Raw genomic sequence first — 21,983 nt, 5'->3', positions numbered from 1 at the left:
TTGCTAGTATAAAAGAAAACACTGCTGTGGCAACTAATTTTGTGTAAATCAGAAGCATGCTGGCAGGGCCTCAAGAGCTACAATAATGAACAGGAGTGTATCCCTTCTCACACCAGGCTCACCACTACAGCTTTCATAAAAGAATCTGAGTAGTAGCAGCATGGTGTACCTCCTTTTGAGAAACCCAGATCTACTGTGAGTACAAGTTGGGTGAATAAGCCAATCCAGAGAGGAGAGTGGGTGGTCTACATCTTCAGGCTACTCTGTTCATCTACAGGGCTAGTGCTATGCCTGGGCTACATATTTGCTTGGGTTTTTTAGAGACTAATGGTTCTCAGCAGTATACCTAATTATTAAGGTTCATGCACTTGAAGTCTGAATAAGTGAGGTGTTTTACTCATCATTATAGATAGTACTCATATATCTTGGCACTTTTTACCTCAAAATATTAAAAATCTTTGAGGTTTTATTTCTCTAGCTAAAGAGTATCAGCAATTTACTGACATTAAATACATACCTCTGCCTGAGAGTATGTAAGGAGAAATTTCAAGTAATCGATTGATCAGTCTGGACCAAAATCCCATAGGAAAATAAGGCATTTCATACAACCTAACAATAACTTCAGAATTTTCACAGTGAGGAAGTTCTACCACAGGTCTTTGATCAGACAAACTAGAACAGAAAAAAGAAAATCATCATTTTGTATTTTCATTATAACTTCAATCACACTAATTATTCCTATTGAGGATAACCAGTAAATTAAATACACATTTTTTAACAATCAAGAGTATTTCCCACCATTCCCATAAATTTATTTGTACACATGATGTATGATGAGGCAGATGGAGCAAACAGGAAGCAGGATATGAGACATGAGATAAAACACAGGATATGACCAGCCAGAAAGTGCTCAAGAAGTCTATGTGTTAAAGCTCCCCACTGTGGACTTATCTGTGCTTTCACAAAGCACCCCCCAACTATCTGACATTCCAGAGCAGCTCTTCGTCTCCCCTTTCTTGTTCCCCTTGCTTATCTGTATGCATTTACAAAGACACTCCAGATTACCTCACATTCTGCTTTTCCCACTCCTCCCATTCTCCTGCTCCCTTTTCCCCCTATTCCATCAAACTATATACAGACCAGAAACCTAACCTAGCAAGGTGCTCTGTCTCCCATGGGAAGCCAGAGCCCACTGGTGCTCTGTCTCCCATGGGAAGCAGGGCCTGCTGGGCACTCCGGCCTCCCCTGGGAAAGTCAGCTGGGTGTGTCACCCCAATAAACGCCTGTTATTTAACTTGGAGATGGTCTAAATGAATTTCTTCAAGACACTACAACCTATGCGTCTACTCCTTGGCATTCTGGTGGTATATAGGGAAACAAAGAAAAAAACTAAAAGCCCTATGATGCCATTATTTACTTTTGACATACAGAATTATCCAATCTTGTTATTTTCTCAAAAGTTTCTACTCCGATTATAATTTCTTTAGGAAGATCAGATGCTATTGATGATCCAACCCTATACAACCCCCCTCAACATTCTGGGGTGCCTGTGAAGCCCAACAACCTGCATTTGGCCAGCCTGTAAGCCTGTAAAGCTGTATTATGTGAAATATAGAGCAAGTTAAAGACTTAGTCCTTGCATGAAAAATTTACTGAAATATACTTAGGGGACACTGAGACAACAGGACAATTAACTAAAATTTCATTTAAGAATTAGAATTAAAGAAGTACAAAATGTTAACATTACAAAGAAGGGACTGATGTTTAATATGGAACAATAAGAAGGTAGTCTTGAAAGTCGTACTTACTGACCACACTCTTACCTCCTTTACCCTTGTCCTTACAGTTACCTGCTTTCTTTAAAAAGTTTTATATACTCTGAATTCACCATAAATCAATATAACTGATTTCTATAAGCTTCATACTGAACTGGTTCTACTTCTTTACTGTTAGATAATGGTTAGAAATGTCACAGGATTTAAAATAGAAAGATTATAGAAAAAGAAATAGAAAATTATAATTGACATCTAATCCAACTTTTATTTTAGATAGGAATAACTGAGGCTCAGGAAAATCTAGTCAGATCACACTGACTATTAGTGACATAATCTAAATTAGAACTCAAATTTCTACCTAATCATTGTTATAAAGCAGAAGTACAGTTATTAACTTGATGTATAACTTTGGTGAAGTCAATTAATCTCTCACACTCAGTTTCCTCATCCATAAAAATTACGGGGTTGAACTACAGTAAATCATCTCCAAGGTCTCTCCCTTTTTCTAAATTTCTAAAATTCCATGAGTCTTTCTCAACAAGATTTTGTTTTACTCCACTTGGGCAACTCATGTTCATGACTTCCTTTAAGAAGCTTTCCCAAGTAAAACATCATTATAATCATTCCAACATTCTATATTACCTCATTACTTTTCTATTTTCTACCTTATAGAAGACAACAAGAAGAGGTATGGCTGGAAAAGAAAACGAGCCTCATGAAGCTTATCTGTTGAGGATTTCATGTAAAGAGAAAGAATGGATAGTCAGCACAAGTGTTATACTGGTACCCTTAAGATAGACCTAAAGAAATCTCCAGCATATTGGGCTTATCTTCTTATGAACAACTTTAAGAAAGACATGGACAAGAACAGCAGAGAATGTAAGGCCTGGACACTGCACTGGTAGAGAGAGCACCCATACTATATATATATATCTGAGCATTTAGTTCCAATGTGTATATGATGATCATCTAGCATTTTCTGTTTTTCACTGCCTCAAGAGGCAATCTTGAGAATCTTCTTTAATTCTCTGAGGGAAAAATAATATTGTGGAAAAAAACATAGCTGCTTAATAAGTACATCAGATAATCCAACTTCCATGATTTAAAAAATTAAACGAAAATGTATAATATTCTATGTTGCATTTGTATTTAGAGTTTACCTGCTTGGAACTAGCAAATGTTCTTCTCCTATTGGTAAAGCAATCTGAAATTTTTCCAGGAGTTTAAAGTACTGAGACATGTAGTTCTTGGGAAATCTGCTCTTCTTTGAAAGGAACTTTTCCACATCTGAACGCTGAATAATACCCTTAGGATATTTAGCAAAGCCTTCTACTTTCACTGTCAAAATCTGAAAGGAAAAAAGTTTACCTTCAACAATTTTAATTGAATTCTACCTTCTGAACCACTTTAACTGAACAATATCTTATGTTTTACTCTCAAGAGAAAATGGTCAGAACATTTTCATCTGCATCAAGTAAGGATGTTACACTGCTAGAAACAGAACATGGTATATGATTTAAACATACTTATTAGTAGAGAAAAATGGATATGTACTCTTTTTGCATCCTTGATTCCTTGTGACAATCCACAGGGAGCCCATCAATTTACATCTCCTCATGTATAGTGCAAATAACACTTTACAAATACACCCCCATTCTGCAGTTATTACAGAATATTCTACTGCCATCATATCAGTTTCCTTATTTGGTTCTACTAACTCAGATAAGAAGCACGTTACAATACATATAAAAACTAAAATTTGCCTCTGTCCTCATAACTTCCCATATTTCCAGCTCTTCTTCTGTCTCACTCTATTTAAATGACCTTTTCTTGTTTACAGTCACAGAAATAACTTAGTCAAGATCAACCTCACTTCTTTTATACTGTAAAATGCATCCCATTCTGGCTCCCCCATGATATTATTCCCTTTTTTGTTCACGTATTCCCACAAACTTCTTTCACCTTTTCCACTATAATACATCTAATAAACTTTTTGTGGGGTTCTAAGATAAACTACTTGATTCATAATCCTTTTTTGCTATTGAAGTTGAGGAGGGAGAGCACCCTGGGGATGGGAGCTTGCCAGAGAAAATGCCCAGAATTGAGAGATGGAGTATCTGGTTAGTGGAACATCCAGGAGGCTGGTGTCACTACAGCAAAGTATCAGGGAGTAAAGAGTTGGAAGACTGAAAAGGCAGGAAGGCTAGATTAGGAAGGTCTTTGAATGCCAGAAAAGAGCCTTTTATATTTGCTGGAAGAGACTGGAGTTCACTGACGGGTATGTGTGAGTTTGTGTGTGTGTGTGTGTGTGTGTGTGTGTGTGTGTGTGTGTGTGTGTGTGTGTGAAATCGTCAGATCTGCATTTTGGGAAAACCCCTTCAGGGACTGAATGGAAGATGGCCTGGAGTGGGCAGAGACCTGAGACAAGAAGACCTTGATTACTGCAGGCTATTGCAGTAATCGAGGCAGGAGGTGATGAGGGCCTGTATTACAGTGTAGGAGCAACAGTGGCAACTGGTTGGTTTGGTTGTTGCCCTTTGTTCTCTAACAGGACCAAAATGACATCACTATGTTACAATCAAGGGACAATATGTCTGTGGCTAATCATATCAACACAAGCTTGGCAGGCTGTACCATGGGTTGGGCACAAATAGTCCACATGAACGTGTGGAGTAGAGATGTCTAAATTTGTGCATCTCACATTTCTTTTGAGCTACTGCGATTCTGCTTTGCTCAAAGAGTATAGCACCTTCTTTGATGTGGGCACACCATAATGGGCAGTCCAGTGGCAGTGTCTCCCATGTTATGCAATTGATTCCAAAGTTCTTCAAAGAGACCTTGAAAGACTGTCCTTGTATTGCTTCTTCCAACCCCCATGGGAGTGCCTGCCTTCTGTGAATTCTCCAAAAAATAATCTTTTAGGCAAATGTACGTTTAGCATTTCAATGATGTGGCCAGTCCATTGGAATTGTACTCTCTGCAACAGAGTTTGAATGCTTGACAGTTTAGCTTGAGAAAGTACCTCAGTATCTGGTACCTTAACCTGGCAGGTGATCTTTAGAATCTTCCTAAGAAAATTCAAATTGAAGCAATTCAGTTTCCTGGCATGGTGTTAGTAGACTGTCTAGGTTTCACAGACATACAACAAATAGGTCAGCACAATAGGTCTGTAGACCTCAGTTTGGTAGTTAGTCTTAATAACCTCTTCTCTCCCATACTTTCCTTTGGAACCTTCCAAACCTGAGTTTGCTCTGGCAATACGTGTATCAACCTCAGCATCTATGTGTACATCCCTGAAAAGTAAGGTAAATGGACTTAATCCACAGCATTCAGTATGTCTCCAGTTGTTGTAACCAAAGGTTCCATGTATGGATGGTGTGGTGCTGGCTGGTAGAGAACCTATATTTTCTCTTGGTGTTAATTGTTAGGCCCAAATTAGCACAAGCAGCACGGAATTGATCCGTACTTTGTTGCATCTCAACCTCTGAAGATGCACTGAACACCAACTCTCCCTCACTGTTAGTCTTGGCTTGTAGCCTTTTCAAGTTAATAATTTACCATCAGTGCAGTAACTGACCTTGATACTGTTTTCATCCTCACAAGAGAAGGGGGCATATTGGAAAGATGTCACAAAGGTGAAATTGACAGGTCTTAGCATCAGTTTGGATATGGGGGGATTTAGAGGTAGTGAGGAGTCCAGGATGACTCCCAGGTTGCAAGCCTCTGTAGTAACTGAGAAGGCAGAAATTGAGTAGGGTTTAGGAGAAAAGATAATGAGTTCCATTTTAGATACATTAAGTTTTAGAAGTTCATGGACATGCAGTTCAAAATGTCTGAAAGGCCACTGGAGATGCAAGATTGGACATCAGCAGAAAGCATGGGACTGAATAGGCAGCTTTGAGAATCATCAGCATAGAGATGGTAATTAAATCTATGGGATTATATTTCAAGTCTACTATGTGCCAGCCACTGTCCTAAGCACTGGTTGCAATAACAAAAGTGAAAGTCCTTGCCCTGAAAGAGAATATATTCTAATTAGGCAGACAAAATACACATACTGGCATATGCAAAACACATACAAACTATGTAAAGTTACCTTGGAGCAAAAGACACTTGCAGCTAAGGGGGACCACAAAAGGCTTCAAGCAGAAGGTGGTACTGGAGTTACATCTTGAAGGAAACCAGAGATTTCAAGATTTAGAAGTGAGGAAGGAAAGCATATCCTTAATGAGAAACAGACTGTAAAAACCATGAAGAGGGGAAATGAAGTGTGCAAGCAGGGACAGTATGGCTAGACTGTAGAGTATACAGAGGCATGTAATGTGTAAGAATTCTGGAAAGGTAGGATGAAGCTAGGTTCTAAAGAGCTTTACATGACAGAGCAATTCATAGTTAATTCTAGAAATAATAGGGAATCACTAAAGTATATTGAGTAGGAAGTAACAAAATCAGACTTATACTGTGGGAAAATCACTTTGAAGGTTATGTTGAGGATGTATTATAGTGGTGAGAGACTAGAGGCGGGGAAACCAGTTAGTTTCCTAGTGAGGAAATACTATTAGTGAGGAGTGATGAGGGCCTAAACTAAGGTGTTAGCTGCTAAAATAAAGAGAAAGGGGGTATAGTCAAGAGATGTTATAGAGGGGACTTCAAGATTTTGGAATTGATGGGTTTTATGGGACTTATTAAGAGTAAAGAGTTGAAGATGTGACCCTGAATGACCAGCAATATGGTGGTGTTCTTTATAGTAACAGCAAAGCTCAAAAATAATGGATGCTTTAATCATAATAAGTTTGCAAAATGTATGGGAGATCCAGTTTGAATTGTCCAAAGAACAGTTGGCAATGTGAGACTGGAGCTCAGGAAGTAGAATAGGGCTGAATGTATAAAGGGAAGAAAGAAGAAAGCTGTTAGGTAAAATTACAGTTAGTAAGAATGAAAAGAGCAATCCTATGCTTCCAGCAAAGAAAAAAGGAGCAGTCAGAGAGAGAGGAGGAGAACTAGGAAAAAGCAATATCATGAAAACCCAAAGACTAGACAATGTCCAGGAGGAGAAGGTGGCCACAGTGTCAAATACTCCAGACAACCAAGAATGATGAGGACTTAGAATGTGCCATTAGACTTGGAAATAAAGACTTTGGAGATAAATACTTCAGTTGAGTGATAGAGGCAGATTGTAAAAACTTTAGAAGAGTGAAAAGAGGAAACAGAGTTAAAGAATGTAAATATTCAAGGAGTTTGGCTAAGAAAGGGAGGAATGTTACAAGGAACACATATCTGAGATCTGTTGATGAGGCAAAAAAATTCATAAAGAGCATAAGAGGTCCCACTCAGTCAGTTCATCTGAAGACATGCCTATCCTCAAGGAGCTTATAATCTAATGAGGATGAAAACGTGCAAAAAAAAAATACACACACAAAGCAGGCAATATACAGGATAAATAGGAGATAATTAACAGAAGAAAAGCACTGGAATTAAGAGGAGTTGAGGAAGGCTTCCTGTAGAAGGCAAAATTTTAGTTGAGACTTAAAGGAAACCAGGGAGGTCAGTAATTAGAGCGGTGGAGAAATAGGGAGGCATCGTGTTAGTCAATAGTGTTAGTGGAAGAAAAAACAGTGCATGGGCTTGAATTTTATCCTTTAACACAATTAAATAAATCAATTTAATTAATTAATTAAAAATGAGTTTTACGTCAATCAGAACACAATTATGGACCAATTTGCAAAGGAAATCATGTTTAACAATTGGTCATGACAACAAATACACATAAAATATAAGTATGCATAAATAGTTAAATATAAAGTACTTTGACAGGGAAGATCCTAACAGTTGGGATGGTCATGAAAAACTTCATGAAAAAGATAGTTCTTGAGCTAAGTCACAAAACCTAGAAGGGAGGAAATGTCTAGGAATGGAAGGTAGTCAACATTGTCAAATGCAGCAAAATGGTTAAGGAAGACAAGGATTAAGAAAAAACTGTCAAGTTGGGTAATTAAGAGAACATATGAACAGTGTTCATAAGCAAAAAAGTAGGTTATTTGAAATAGTAACAATGTATTCCGTGTAGGTTAATAATATTTAATATTTAACCTGATGATTTTTAAAACAAGAAGTCATTCAATGATTTTCAAGCACCTACCATGAACTGACAGAGAGGAAAATAATGTCTTGCCTTTATAAAGATTATATAACCTAAGAGGGAGGATGAAAAATTTATGCAAGTATATAGCAGGTATGGTTGCTGTCCTACATTCTCAAGGACCAAAGTGACATCAGTGTGTTGGAGTCAAGTTACAATGGGTCTGATTGTGGCTGATCATACCAATACAAGCTCTACCACAGGTTGGGCACAAATAGGCCATGTGAATATTTGGGGTGGATTCTCTAAATTTGTGCATTTCACATTTCTTTTCAGCTACTTCAATTCTGCTTTGCTTATAGAGCACAGCACCTTCTTTGATGAGGGCACACCATTATGGGCAGTCCAGTGCCAGTGTCTCCCATGTTTCACAATCAATTCCAAAGTTTTTCAGCAAAACCTCGAGAGTGTCCTTGTATCACTTCTTTTGACCATGATGTGAATGCTTGCTTGTGTGAGTTCTCCATAAAATAGTCTTTTAGGCAAGTATATGTTCGGCATTTGAACAATGTGGCCAGTCAATCAAAGCTGCACTCTCTGTATTAGATTTTAAATGCTTGGCAGTTTAGTTTGAGAAAGGACCTTCAGCGTCCAGTACCTCATCCTGCCAGATGATCTTCAGAATCTTTGTAAGATAATTCAAATGGAAGTGAACTCAGTTTCCTGCCATGGCACTAGTATACTGTCCAGATTTCACTGGCATACAACAATGAAGTCAACAAAATGGCTTGCAGACCTTCAGTTTGGTAATCAGTCTCACACCTCTTCTCTCCCACATTTTCCTTCAGTCTCTCAAACATTGAGCTAGCTCTGGAAATGCCTAGTCAACCTTATTATCAATGTGTACATCCCGGGAAAGTACACTAACAAGGTAAGTGAACTTATCCACAGTATTCACAACTTCTCCACTTGTTATAAGTGATGGTTCCACATATGGATGGTGCAGTGTTGGCTGGTGGATCACCTGTCTTCCTGTCTTTTCTTGGTGTTAACTGTCAAGCCAAAATTAGCACATGCAGCAGACAATCAATCCACACTTTTTTGCATCTCAGACTCAGAGGCTGCATTGAGTACACAATCATGCAAACAAAAAATCACGCACCAAAACTCCCTCTTCTTCAGTCTTGGCTTATAGCCTTTTCAAGTTGAATAATCTGCCATTAGTGTGGTAGGGGACCTTGATACTGCGTTCATCCCCGTTGAAGGTATCTGACAACATTGCTGTAAATATCATGCTAGCATCATGGGAGCAAGCACAGGTGAGTTTTTCATCTTTTTCATGAAGTTTTTCATGATCATGCCAACTGTTAGGATCTTCCCTGTCAAAGCACTTTATATTTAATTATTTTATGCATACTTATATTTTATGTGTATTTGTTGTCATGACCAATTGTTAAACATGATTTCCTTTGCAAATTGGTCCATAATTGTGTTCTGATTGACGTAAAACTCATATTGTTTCATTCCATTGGTGACTGGGAAAGCATGAGAGCATCATCCATTATCCAAAACCCAGGCAAACACGTCAGGATGAAATCAACTGACAAAAATACTGATGAACCTTTCTGGGCAACCACATTTTGACATAATTTTCCATAAGCTCTCACAACTAACAGTATCAAAGGTCTTGGTCAGATCTACAAACGTTGGGTACAGACCTCTGTTCTGCTCCTGGCATTTCTCCCGGAGTTGTCAGGCAGCAAATACCCTATCGACCATTCATTGGCCCTTTCTAAAGCCACACTGGCTCTCAGGTAGATGACCAGCTTCCAGATCATCAGCCTATTAAGGAGGACTTTGGCAAGAATTCTTCCAGCAATGACTATGAGAGAGACCCCCCTGTTATTGTCACAGGACAATCTATTTCCTTTCTATGAAGATGGACAATACAGACGTCCTTAAACTCCTTGGGGATAACCTCCTCTTGCCACGTAACCGGGAAAATTTTAGTCAGCTTTTGAATGAGCACTGGAACTCCCACCTTGTAAGTTGCAGCTGGAATAGAATCAGCACCAGGTGCTTTGCAAAGAGATTAGCTTAACAGCATTCCAAACCTCTTCTTCAGATGGAAATTTGGCTACAGAGGAATTGACTTCAACCTGAGGTAAGTGGTCAGTGGCTTCAGCACTGATTGATGATTGTCTGTTGAGAACATTATGGAAGTGTTCAGCCCATCTCTCTAAGATCATGTCCTTATCATTAATCAATGTGGCTCCATAAGCACTGAGTAGTTGTGATGCACCATATATCTTTGGCCCATAAAGAGCCTTCAGGATATCAAAAAGCACTTTGGATTGTTACTATATGTGTAAAACTGAGTTTCATCTGCCTTCTTTACATATACACACACACACACACGCAAGTATATTTTAGGCAATTGGGGTTAAGTGACTTGCCTAAGGTCACACAGCTAGTAAGTGTCAAGTGTTTGGTCTGAGGCTGGATTTGAACTCAGGTCCTCCTGACTTCAGGGCCAGTGCTCTATCCACTGCGCCACCTGGCTGCCCCTTCACCTGCCTTCTTACTAAGCCAAGCATCCTCCATCTCTAAGCTTTGCTTGTACTTTACTTCTGATGGAACTAAATACTGTTTTCTTAGAGACAGATGAACTATCCTGCTGGTAAATGCTACGAAGTCCTCATTTATCATTTACTAGCTTCTGAATTTCCCTATCATTTTCATGTCTGTGAGTATTCTGACCAAGAAGAGTAAATGCAGTGTTGTAAACCTAATCCCTGACAGCTGCCCACTCCTTTTCTGCTCTACTGTTGCGAACTGTGTGTTGGCTCAACTTTCCCTCCAAGTTCGCTAGGAACTGTTCTCCCTCAGAGAAAGGCTCTAATCTATTGACATTAATTCTTCTGGTAGTCATTTTGCCTTGGGGCCACCAGTTTTGTTAAATGTAAAAGCTTGGAAAGGATAAGTCTATGATCAGTCCAGCACTCTGCATAAAACATTGCCTTCTGCATTCTCACATCCTATCTGTCTCTTCTCTTTTTTTTTTGTAAGGCAATTGGGGTTAAGTGACTTGCCTAGGGTCACACAGCTAGTAAGTGTCAAGCGTTTGGTTTGAGGCCAGATTTGAACTCAGGTCCTCCTGAGGACTGGTGCTCTATCCAGTGGGCCACCTAGCTGCCCTTGTCTCTTTTCCCTCACAATGACATAGTCTATTAAATGCCAGTTTGCTTTGAGTGTGCATCCATGAAGTTTTACTGCATTTAAGTCAACAGAAGACAGTGTTAGTGATGAGGTCATGAGTTGCACAAGTCTTCAGTAATAAGAGACCATTGCTTTTGCTGTTTCCAACTCCATTCTTCCCAAGGACTCCCCGCCATGTCTAGTGGTCTGTGCCTACTCTAGCATTAAAGATATCCTGAATTATAAGTTTGTCCTCTTTTGGCACATTGATTATGAGGGTCTCCAGGTATTCGTAAAATTTTTCTTTGACCCCATCAGGGTTTGTCATGGTGAGAGCACAGGCACTGATGATGGTGGCATGTCACTTTCTTGCAAGTGGTAATCGCTTTGTCATGAACATGCTATTCACTCCTCTTGGTAGGTATATAAGCTTGTTAACTACATTAGTTTTCATCACAAAACCTTCACCAGCTTCATGGCACTCCCTTTCACTGCAGCAACTCCAGAAAAATGTGTGTCCAGTTCCAACTTCGGTAAGCTGCCCTTCACTGGCCAGCCTTGTTTCACTCAGGGCTGTCTTTCAGGTCTACCGGATTTTGTGTCATTCGTAAGTGTGTGCACATTCTATGTACCAATGGTGAATGTAGTCACCTGTGCAGAAGATTTTGTATGGGGTGTGTGTGTGTGTGTGTGTGTGTGTGTGTGTGTGTGTGTGTTTTGACCATAGAGTAGGATTCCCTGTCTGCCGTGGTAAACAGGCCAGGGTTGGGTAAACAGACAATTTTTAGGGCACCTTTCCTTGTCCTTTCCTCCCACCAAGAGGTGAACAGTACAATCCTTAAAAGGCTACTCAGACACCCAGGGGCTGCCAAATTCCATTGTTGCTTCCAGTGAGGAGACAACCCTATGGCCTGGACCACCTGTGTGCAGGGTTGTGACTATAACCCCTACTGTATCCATACCTGCTGCTTCATCACTTGCCTGTCACCACAGGACTTTAAGATAAGTAAAAACAGTAAAATGGTATGGGTGAGGTCTTTTGATTCACGTGTAAATTGGATTAAGTGAGACAGAGTTGCACAAAGTCATCAGCCTCACTCTCTCTTCCAGAGTAAACACAGTCCAGTGGCAGAACAGAGTCAAGACAACTGATGACGGCTCTAGATACAATGGATGACCTTGGCATCTTCGATGTCAAATCAAGGTACTAGTCTTCCCTGAACACACCCTACACCACAGGAGGTACAACACAGAAGAGGATATCAGAATGAAGAGAAGGTTTACGCATGGTCCAAAGAAGGAAAAAGCAATCTCTCCCTATAGGACATAAGAAGACAATTTTCAAAAGGGAAATTCCATGTGGCTATTATTATTTTATTCCAATAAAGCAGTATGAAAGATTCACTTTTCAGAAAAGAAATCACAATCTCCATTCCAAACACTGTTGGAGAAAGATGCTCCACAGCACCAACTTCAGGAAGACCACAGTATTGCTAGCCTCAAAAGCTTTGTGCAAGTCATGCCCTCAAAGGAGCCTAAACTACAGTCTATTTCGTTCCCTATGCTCACTAGAATATTCTTTGTCATATACTGACAGTCAAAACTGCTTTCTTCCAATTAATTATCTCAAGTACTGGCCAAAATGACCACATGAAAAGGAAGCATAATAAAATATGATCTTTTAAAAATGCTACAAATCATTTTTACTTCTGAAGAAAAGTATAAAATCACTAGAAATAAGTTAGAAGATGGGTGGATAACAGCACTGACACTTACTACCTTTGTGACCCTCAGACTCATTTAACCTCTCCGGGTCTCTATTCCTTAACATATAAAATTAAGAGGAGTTTGAAGATGTGATCTCAAAAGTTCCTTCTAGATTTAAATAATATGATTCTGAGATAATCATATATTATAAGATAACATTCCAAAGATGTGTTCACCTTGGTGTAACTCTATCTTCTCCCAATATTTCTTAAAGTTATCTCCCTGCTTCAATTCTTTCCACTGAACCACCAACACACCCACCCAGCCCTCATATATCTGCCATAGTGACATTCTTAATTCACACATTACTAGACTCAATAAATGCCAGTAACTCCCTCTTACTCCTAGGATCAAAGACAAACTCCTCAGATGGGTAGTTAAAGACCTTTACCCCTTTACCCTCCAGTCTAACATTTCAGACTTATTATACATTATTCCCCTTTACAAACTCGATGTTCCAGTCAACCTTTCATTCTTACTGTTCCCCATATATAGCATTCCATGTTTCCCTGCCTTTGTACAGGCTTGCCACCTTGGTTGGCCTGGAAAGCTGAAATTCCTTATTTATGCCTCTTAGAATTCAATTTTTATTCAAAAATCTTCTCAAACACCACTCCTACATGAAGCTTTTCCTCATCCCTATTGCTATTAATGCCCCTCCCATATTTCTCGCAATTGACTGTAAGCTCCTCCTGGCTATGAGGAGGTTCATTTTTCCCACTACCCACCTCCCTGATGTCATGGTCCTCTTAGAGAACAAAGGACAAAGAACAACCCTGCGAGTAGTAATATTACGGTTTAGAAGTTTAGGCGTGCTGGGACTCCAAAATCACAACACACAGGTCCTGCCCTAATGAATTTGACCCAAACCTTTTTTCAGCCAAAGACAAGGTTTATTAAAGATCCGCCACACTGGCCAGACTCTTAAGGAATCTAAATATTTATGATGCTCCTAAAGACAAGCAGGCTTGTGCAAGTCTTAGCCATTGGCTAGACTCTTAAGAAATCTGAACTTTGGCTAGACTTTAAGAATCTCAGCACCTTAATGGAGGACAGATGGACCTTATATACAGAAAGACTGTGGGAGGGATCTAGGAGTGGCCAAGTAGTTTGGGGTGACTGGAGGAGGGGTCTAGGGAAGATCTTGATGGGAGTGACTGGGAGGCTGAGAATGGATAGGATGAAGGGAGGCAAGTAGCCAGGAGTCATCTGGGAGGTAAGAGACAATGGAGGGCTGGGCCAGGAAACCCAGAATTTGGAGATTGGGCAAAGGTAATAATGATAGGCCAGTAGATAGGATTATAGCCTCAGGCAAAAAGCTAGAGACTTTCCAAGTGAAAGAGTTCAAGCAGAGTTCAAGCCCTGGGGCCTGCAGACATATGGGATCCAAATTCTTTTTGGGGTATGGGGCAAAGGTCTCAGTAGTACCCCATAAGTAGGGGCTGTCCCACAAGGGACCCAACTGTAACTGGCCAGTTGGGCAATACAGCTCTTTCTTTTCTTCCTTCCCTGCCTCCCTCCATTCTCTTTCTTTCTTTCTTTCTTTCTTTCTTTCTTTCTTTCTTTCTTTCTTTCTTTCTTTTTCTTTCTTTCTTTCTTTCTTTCTTTCTTTCTTTCTTTCTTTCTTTTTTTCTTTCCCTTTGTCTTTCAGGTCTAAGGATTTTGTGTTGTCCACAATGTCCACAAGTGTGTGCACACTCCATGTACCAATAGTGAGTGGAAATGTCACAATGATGGGGTTGGGATCTGGACCCCAGAAAGGAAAAACCCTGGTCTTCCCTCAAATCTCTGGCTGTATCCTGAGGCTATAATTCCATCAACTAGCCTTTCATTGTGGCTACAATCAGTCTCCCAATTTTCCATTACTCTTAATCTAGGCTAGCCCTCCATTGTCTTACCTCCCTATGGCCACTTCCCATTCTTAATCTTATCTAGACTCCATTCTCCCTAGGCCACATTGTCGAGGTCCCTGGCTTTCTATTACCTCACAGTTCTCCCCCGCCCCCTTTCCCTATTTGGCCACACCAAGATCCTTCCCACAGTCTTTCTGTATATAAGATCCATCTTGTCTCCATTAAGATGCTCAGATTCTTATAATCTAGTTAAAGGCTTAGATTCTTAAAATCTAACCTCAACAAGATATCTTGGGGTTTACATACTAGATTTCTTTCTTAAGAAGCAAGCCTTAAACTCAAGTCACTCTGGTTCTCACAGACAGGCCAACAACAACAGATCCCAGATCAAACTCCACTTGGTCTTTGTTTGGGCCTCGACTGACTCAGATTGAACATAAATAGGAATTGTTTCTCTTTGGGCCAGAAATCCTCAGGATCTTCTACCACCAGTTTGACTTTTTTGTTTTGTTTTCTTTGGACTAGGGTAAAGAAACTATTTTCAGCCTCATTGTTTTCACCTAGCCTTAATCACTGAATAGGCTTTGCCTAAGTCAAAGTGAGACCTACCTAAAGATCTTAGCTTTAAAAGGCCACGATCTTCCACTGCATCTGGGACTGATGGGGTATGGGCCCAAGCTGAGACCTTTGCCCCTTGCCCCAAAAAGAATTTGGCTCCCATTTGTCTATGGGCCCCAGAAAACCCTTATACTTCATTCAACTGGCCTTCCTTATCTCTTATTTTTATTCTGATCTTTGCCTATCTCTCTTAGAAGCCAGTCCTAGAAATCCTAAGGAAGAAGCCTAGTCTTTGATCCCACCTTTGATCTTATCAACCTCTTCCTACTAGTTCTTTGTTACCCTGATAAAAGCCCAGCCCTTCATTGTCTATTCAGGGTGACCCTATCAGACACTCATTCCCTAAACTCCTCCCTCAGTCACCCAGATCCTCTTCCCAGCCAGTCCTCTGGTCACTCAAAATTACCTCAGTATATAAGATCCAACCTGGCCGCCATTTAAACACTGAGACTTTCTCATGCCTGCTTGTCCTTACAGGTGTCACCTGGCCTATATGGTTCATCTCTAATAAACTTTTTCTCTGGTTGAAAGAAGACTGGGGTTGAATTCATTCAAGCAGGGCCCATGTGTTGTGATCTCAGGGTCCCAGCACCCCTAAACCTCTAGACCTCATCATAAAGGATAAGGATAGTATCTAGACCCCAAAAAAGAAAAATTCTGGACTTTTCCACATGGCCAAATCTCTGGCATTCCTCTGAGGCTATAATCCCATCAACTGGCCTTTCATAGTGGCTGCACTCAATTTCCCAATTCCGTTACCCTTAACCTAGCCTAGCCCTCCATTGTCTTATCTCCCAAAGGCCCCTGGCCATTTCCCACCCTTAATCCTAGCTAGGCTCCATTCTCTCTGGGCCATTTGGTCCAGGTCCCAGGAGTTCTGTTCACTCCAGCTTACTGGCCACTCCCATTCAGATCTTTCTTAGATCCCTCCTCCAGTCACCCCAAACTACTTGGCCACTCCTAGATCTCTCTCACAGTCTTTCTGTATATAAGATCCATCTTGTCTCCATTAAGGGGCTTAGATTCTTAAAATCTAGCCACTGCTCAGATTCTTACAATCTAGCCAATAGCTCACTAACATGCCCCAATATGATGGATGTTCTAATAAACCTCGTCTTTGTCTGAAAGAAAGGCTGGGTTGAATTCTTTTGAGTAGGATCAGCGTGTTGTAATATTTGGGTCCCTAAACCCCTAAACCTCATCAGGTCCATCTCCATTTGTCCTGATGTGCGTCTAGCCAATGGACTGAGACCGCTTAGAAGGAAAAAGTGAGGCTGGTGATTTTGCACAGCCCTTCCTCACTTAAATCCAAATCATTTGCATGGCATGGCATCACCTCCCTGATGTCATGATCCCTCTTCAAGAATGAAGGACAAATAACAACAACAAAGAGACAGACACATGGCAGCAGGACTTAATAAATGTTTACAGATGAATTAATTATACTTTCTACTTTAGGCACAGACTATTTTCACAGACTTTAAATTTTTGTTTTCTGCCCATGTATTTTTTCTTTTTTTCTTTTTGCTTTTTGGTGAGGCAATCAGGGTTCCAGGGTCATACAGCTAATAAGGGTCAAATATCCAAGGTCAGATTTGAACTCACATCCTCCTGACTCCAAGGCCAGAGTTCTATCCACTGTGCCACCTAGCTGCCCCTCTGCCCATGATTTGACAATAATTGCCCCCCACACTCCATGATTATAGCATAAGATACTAACCTGTGCCATCATTTTGCATAGCCATTTAGGTTCCACAAAATACAAATCACTTAACTGCAGTGCTGGGTCTTGGAAATGTAGCAGGACACCTGTAATACAATTCCAAACATCAGAAAAATTTTTGACTCCTAATTTTTTTTTTGGTTTGCATCTACCCTTTAGTGTAAGGAATTCCACAGTGAAGAAACTCCCTTTTTACCAATGTATATCTGCAACTCGCAGTTTCAGAGAATTGCCTATGTCACTAAGAGGATAAGTGACTTGTACAGGGTCTCAAAGATAGTATATGTGTCAGAGGAAGGAAATGAGCCTTGGTTGTACTGATTTTGAGGCTAGTTCCATATCCACTATAGCACACTGCTTCTCTACAGTCATAAGGAACAAAAAGGACTATGAAATACTTTGCAAACCATATAACATTATATAAATGTTTATTTGATATGGATTTGACATGTAAAGATAAAGAGAAATTGAGTTTCTTTTCATCCAGTCACCAGACGTATGTTATAAATGCATCTTGTGCCAAACATTAAAATTCAACACTCAAATAATTTGGAAACAGGAAGGAATAAGACATTCATTGTTTCAAAACTTTATGATAATATTTTTGTCAAAGAAATCAAGGAAACAGGGACAACATCCAACTGGATAGCTTTTACTCCAATTCCTGATCTTATGTTTGTATTTAAATATAATTTCCAGTATATTCAGGCTGGATTAAGAATTTTTCTATTCTGTTTTATGATACCGTGAAGGTATGGGATTTAGATCCTGCCATTATTATAGTAAGTACATTCTACAGCAAGTTATTTTGATATATGGAAGCTTCAGTTTCCTCATTGAAAAAATAAAGTGATTATGCTAAAATTGAATTATTTTAACAGAAAAAAGTATCCTATGATTTACTACTATAATCTAACAGCAGATCATCTATGTATCCTATTTTAAGATAATTTTGAAAATCTTTTCAAAGATGGTTTGTTTTAAATTTAGAATTTGTTTCATTAATCAATGTTCTGATTAAACTTTTCTTTTTAAACTGTGAAAAAAAGTAAAAACCAGAGTTTTTTAAAATACCTGATTCATTTAGGAAGTGAACTGCATGAGGAAGTTCATTTTCATCCAGCTGTAGTTGACTTTCTTTTACTAGCTGTACCAGTCGCTTCTGACTGATTACTGGAAATTCAGTGGGAACATTCTTTCGTTCCAATAAAATTTTTTTTTCGAGTTCCAAGTAGCAATCTGGAATTAGCTGTCCTACAACAGGCTGGTCTCTGATCTGTGAAAATACCAGGAAATATGTTAAACTGAATGTTTGAACAAGTAAGTATTTTTCATTCACATTTATGCACTTAATATATACCAAGCCCTCTGCTAAGCTCTAGGGATACAAATAGAAAGAAAACAGCCCTTATCAGAGTCATTCTTCAAGAAAAGAACCCAACAAGACTTCTTTTCTTCATCATGTGATGGTGGTTGAGACACTTTCTCTAATCACCACAACCTCTCAAATCTCTCTAAAACAGAAATTATGTGCCAGAGACAAAGCAACTTCACCTGTTTCCATGGTCCAGGTCCAAAAGAAGGTAAAAATAAAAATATCCCAAACCTAGGAATGGATGCTCAGTTACCCTGAGCTTACTAGGCATCTCTCCCTTACCTCACACACTGCCAACAGCAAGGCTGCACTAGTAGACCAAGAGACATGACACAGACTTAGATCAAAACCCACCACTACATTCTGCTTCCCCCTCCCTTTTCTAGTACCCTAGAGACCCCAGCTCCAAATTGTGGACGTTTCCTCAGGCCTCAACAGCCAGCTTTGTTACAGTCCTCCAGGAGCAAAACTCTGCTGGGATGGCAACCTGGAAATACCAATACTGCAAAGCTTTGAACTGCTAATGCCAGAGAAAGTAGGCTCTGATCTGTTGCTACTGGGCCACAGAAGTAAAGAACAGAAGGACTGAGGACAGGACATTGTGTGTGGGAACTGTATAGCACTCTATCAAGCCTGAGGGAAGAGCACAGCATCCAGCTAGGCCAGTTGTGACCACCCAAAAGGCAACTGGGGTAGGGACTTAGGCTGGTGAACCATGAATTAACTAGTGTAGGCAGTTGAAATAGTTTGAGATCTAGGCCCTCAAAGAAGCCACAATCAGAGAGGAGGGAGTCAGAAGTCAATGATAAGGAAAATGAGGGGAAGAAAAATTTGAAAGTACGAAAGATTCCAGGAAGAAATCTTAAAGACCTTCAAAATTATATAAATCAAAGGAGAAAAACAAACAAATAAATCCAATAACAACAGAAGGAAACAAAGTCTCCATATTTAGTAAATGAACTCAGGCACTTATGTATATATACTGCAAAATGAAGAAAAAGATTTAACACTTTATGAGGCAGAGGGCACTGGGGAGTGTAAGGAGAACATGGAACTGATAGGGTGCTTGGGTGGGTGTACTGGGACACCAATTCCATGACCATTTTTTTCTCTAGCCTCAGAAACACTATCCCTGGCAATTTCTCCCCTTCCCAAGGACACTGTGCCTAGCAATTACTCATGAGTGGGACCCAGCAAGACCCTTATCTCTTTCCCTGGTGCAGTTACAAACAGCACCTGAAGGAATTATTAGTTTGAACTGGCTTTGCACTGGGTCATAAAGATATTCTTACCCACTGGAGTATCTATACCATTGCCCTATCTCATTATCTACATCCTGACTCCTCATTATCTATATTCTAGACCTAAGACATATTTATACATCTATACATATACATACATATATACATCTGTATTCTAGACCTAAGACATATGTATACATCCCTACACCTATCTTGTCAAACAAGACATTTACTGGTGGCAGACTGGACAACCCAGTTACCTTTGACCTCTAGTTAACTTAGTGACATAGCAGGTCTAAAATCACAGCTCTGTGTGGCCCCCTTTGTGGGCTTTTCCTAGTGAACTCTAGGTAAAATGCCCCACAGTAGATACAAAAAGTGTATGTTCCTTTAAGAACTAACCACTCCTTAACCCCTAACCACTCTCTAATCCCACCCTGAATCATTTAGTTAGCATATTTGACACATTTTATTATATTTTATCCTATATAAACTTTAACTGTACCCCTCTAAGGTTGCAGATTCCTTAAGAATCCTTGACCCCTGAAAAGCATAACAATAAACTTGCCAACTTGACTTAAAGAATGCTTGAGTCTGATAATTCATTCCAGATGACCCCATCCTGTACACCAGTCTTTGAGGGGTCTCAACCTCTCAGACAGCAACAGAACCATAATATGCAGTTCTTGAGTAGTTCAAAAAAGAAATAAGAATTATGAGAGCAGAATTTATGTCCTGCACAGCCAATATAATGGGCAGAATAGAAAAACTGGAATCTGCAATGGCAAATCTCACCAAAGAAACAAAAGGTATATTAGAAATGCAAATACACAGAAGTAAAGACAACCTAGAATAAGAGAAGCAAAAACCAAGAACATTAAAAGAAAACAATTTCACTATGCAAGGAAAATATATGGATCTTGAATACAAGTCTCATACAGACAATTTAAGGATTATAGGTATCCCAGGGGCAGCTAGGTGGCACAGTAGATAGAACACTGGTCCTGAAGTCAGGAGGACCTGAGAGTTCAAATCTGGCCTCAGACCAAACACTTGACACTTACTAGGTGTGTGACCCTGAGCAAGTCACTTGTCTAAATTGCCTAAAGAATAAATAAATAAATAAATAAATTTTTAAAGAAAGGATCATAGGTATCCCAGAAGAACATGAGATGACAAGAAACAACAACAAAATGAAGGAAATAACAGAAAAGAACTACTCAAAACTTCTGAACATAGAAAATGAAATTCCAATCTCAAGAATTAAAAAATTGAAAGAATTTATAGCTCACCTCCTTAAGAGTCTGGCCTGTATGGTTTATCTCTAATAAATTTTCCTCTGGCTGAAAGAGATTTAGGTTGAATTCATTCAGGCAGGGCCCATGTGGCAATTTGGGGATTCCAGCACCCCAAACTTCTAGACCTCATCAGGAATACGATCATTTTAAAACAATATTTAAGTAAAGTAACTAAAGGAACATAATAATATGTTTACAGCAACAGAAGTAGAAAAAAGTATAACTTGAAAAAAATAATTTTAGAGATAGAGGAAAAGGTAAAGCTAACTCTTGTACTTTTGAATGTGAATGGATTTTAAAAATCAAATAAAAGAAAAAAGAGTGACAGATTGATTAAAAAAAACAACCCATAATCTGTTGCTTAAAATAAAAACATTTAAAAAACACATACACAAAATAAAACTGAGCGAATGGAAAAAAATTTACCATGCATAAAGTGAATCCAAAAAAGCAGGAGTTGTCATCATGCTCTCTGACAAAGCAAAAACAAACATTCAAAAATAAAAAGGGATAAATAAGAAAAAAAAATCCAAATATATAACACAGTTGTAACCACTAAGAAAATTATCATTATATAAAAGTTAAATAATCAACAAAGGAAAGCAAAAGGAAATTAAGGGGAAAAGATGTTATCATAAAATGGTGATAAATAAGAAATTTTTACTCATTTAAACATTAGCATAGAGGAACTGGGAAGAATCTCTAATCGTTAATAATGGATTTTTTTTCATTTTCAACCTACATATTAAGAGTTTATTGCAGTCAATAAGCACATGGTTGAAATCAACTTTTCAAAAACTAAGTAATCACAAGAAATCCAGGAAAAGGACTCTGGGAAGAAGGCAGAGTAGGTCAGAAAATTCCAAACTCTCCAGGTTTCCCCCACAAACTAGATAAATAGTGCCTCAGGGTGAACATAGAGGAGTAAAAATAAATAGGAGTAGGGGCAGAACAATGGTCCTTCTGGGACAATCTGAGAAGATAAGAAGATAAATCCTAGGACTAGATTTGGTCCTGGTGAAGGGTAAATACCTCCAGGCTAGATCTTATTAAACA

At 39.3% G+C, this 21,983-nt stretch overlaps 1 protein-coding gene across 1 annotated transcript in view; it reads right to left on the bottom strand.

Moving 5' to 3' along the window:
* Positions 1-21,983, bottom strand: part of LRRK2 (leucine rich repeat kinase 2) — a 204,874-nt gene that overhangs the window by 49,413 nt on the left and 133,478 nt on the right. The window contains exons 32-35 of the mRNA XM_020973685.2: positions 18,088-18,289; positions 17,011-17,099; positions 2,936-3,123; positions 518-672 (exon numbers count right to left, since the gene is read on the bottom strand). Coding sequence (XP_020829344.1) covers positions 518-672; positions 2,936-3,123; positions 17,011-17,099; positions 18,088-18,289 — 634 coding nt within the window. The remainder of the gene's footprint in view (positions 1-517; positions 673-2,935; positions 3,124-17,010; positions 17,100-18,087; positions 18,290-21,983) is intronic.

The sequence above is a fragment of the Phascolarctos cinereus genome, unplaced genomic scaffold, assembly GCF_003287225.1.
Source record: "Phascolarctos cinereus isolate Bilbo 61053 unplaced genomic scaffold, phaCin_HiC Scaffold_1;HRSCAF=81, whole genome shotgun sequence".
Lineage (NCBI taxonomy): Eukaryota > Metazoa > Chordata > Mammalia > Diprotodontia > Phascolarctidae > Phascolarctos > Phascolarctos cinereus.
The sequence above is the reverse complement of the archived record's forward strand: the minus strand, read 5'-3'. Positions and strand labels throughout refer to the sequence as shown.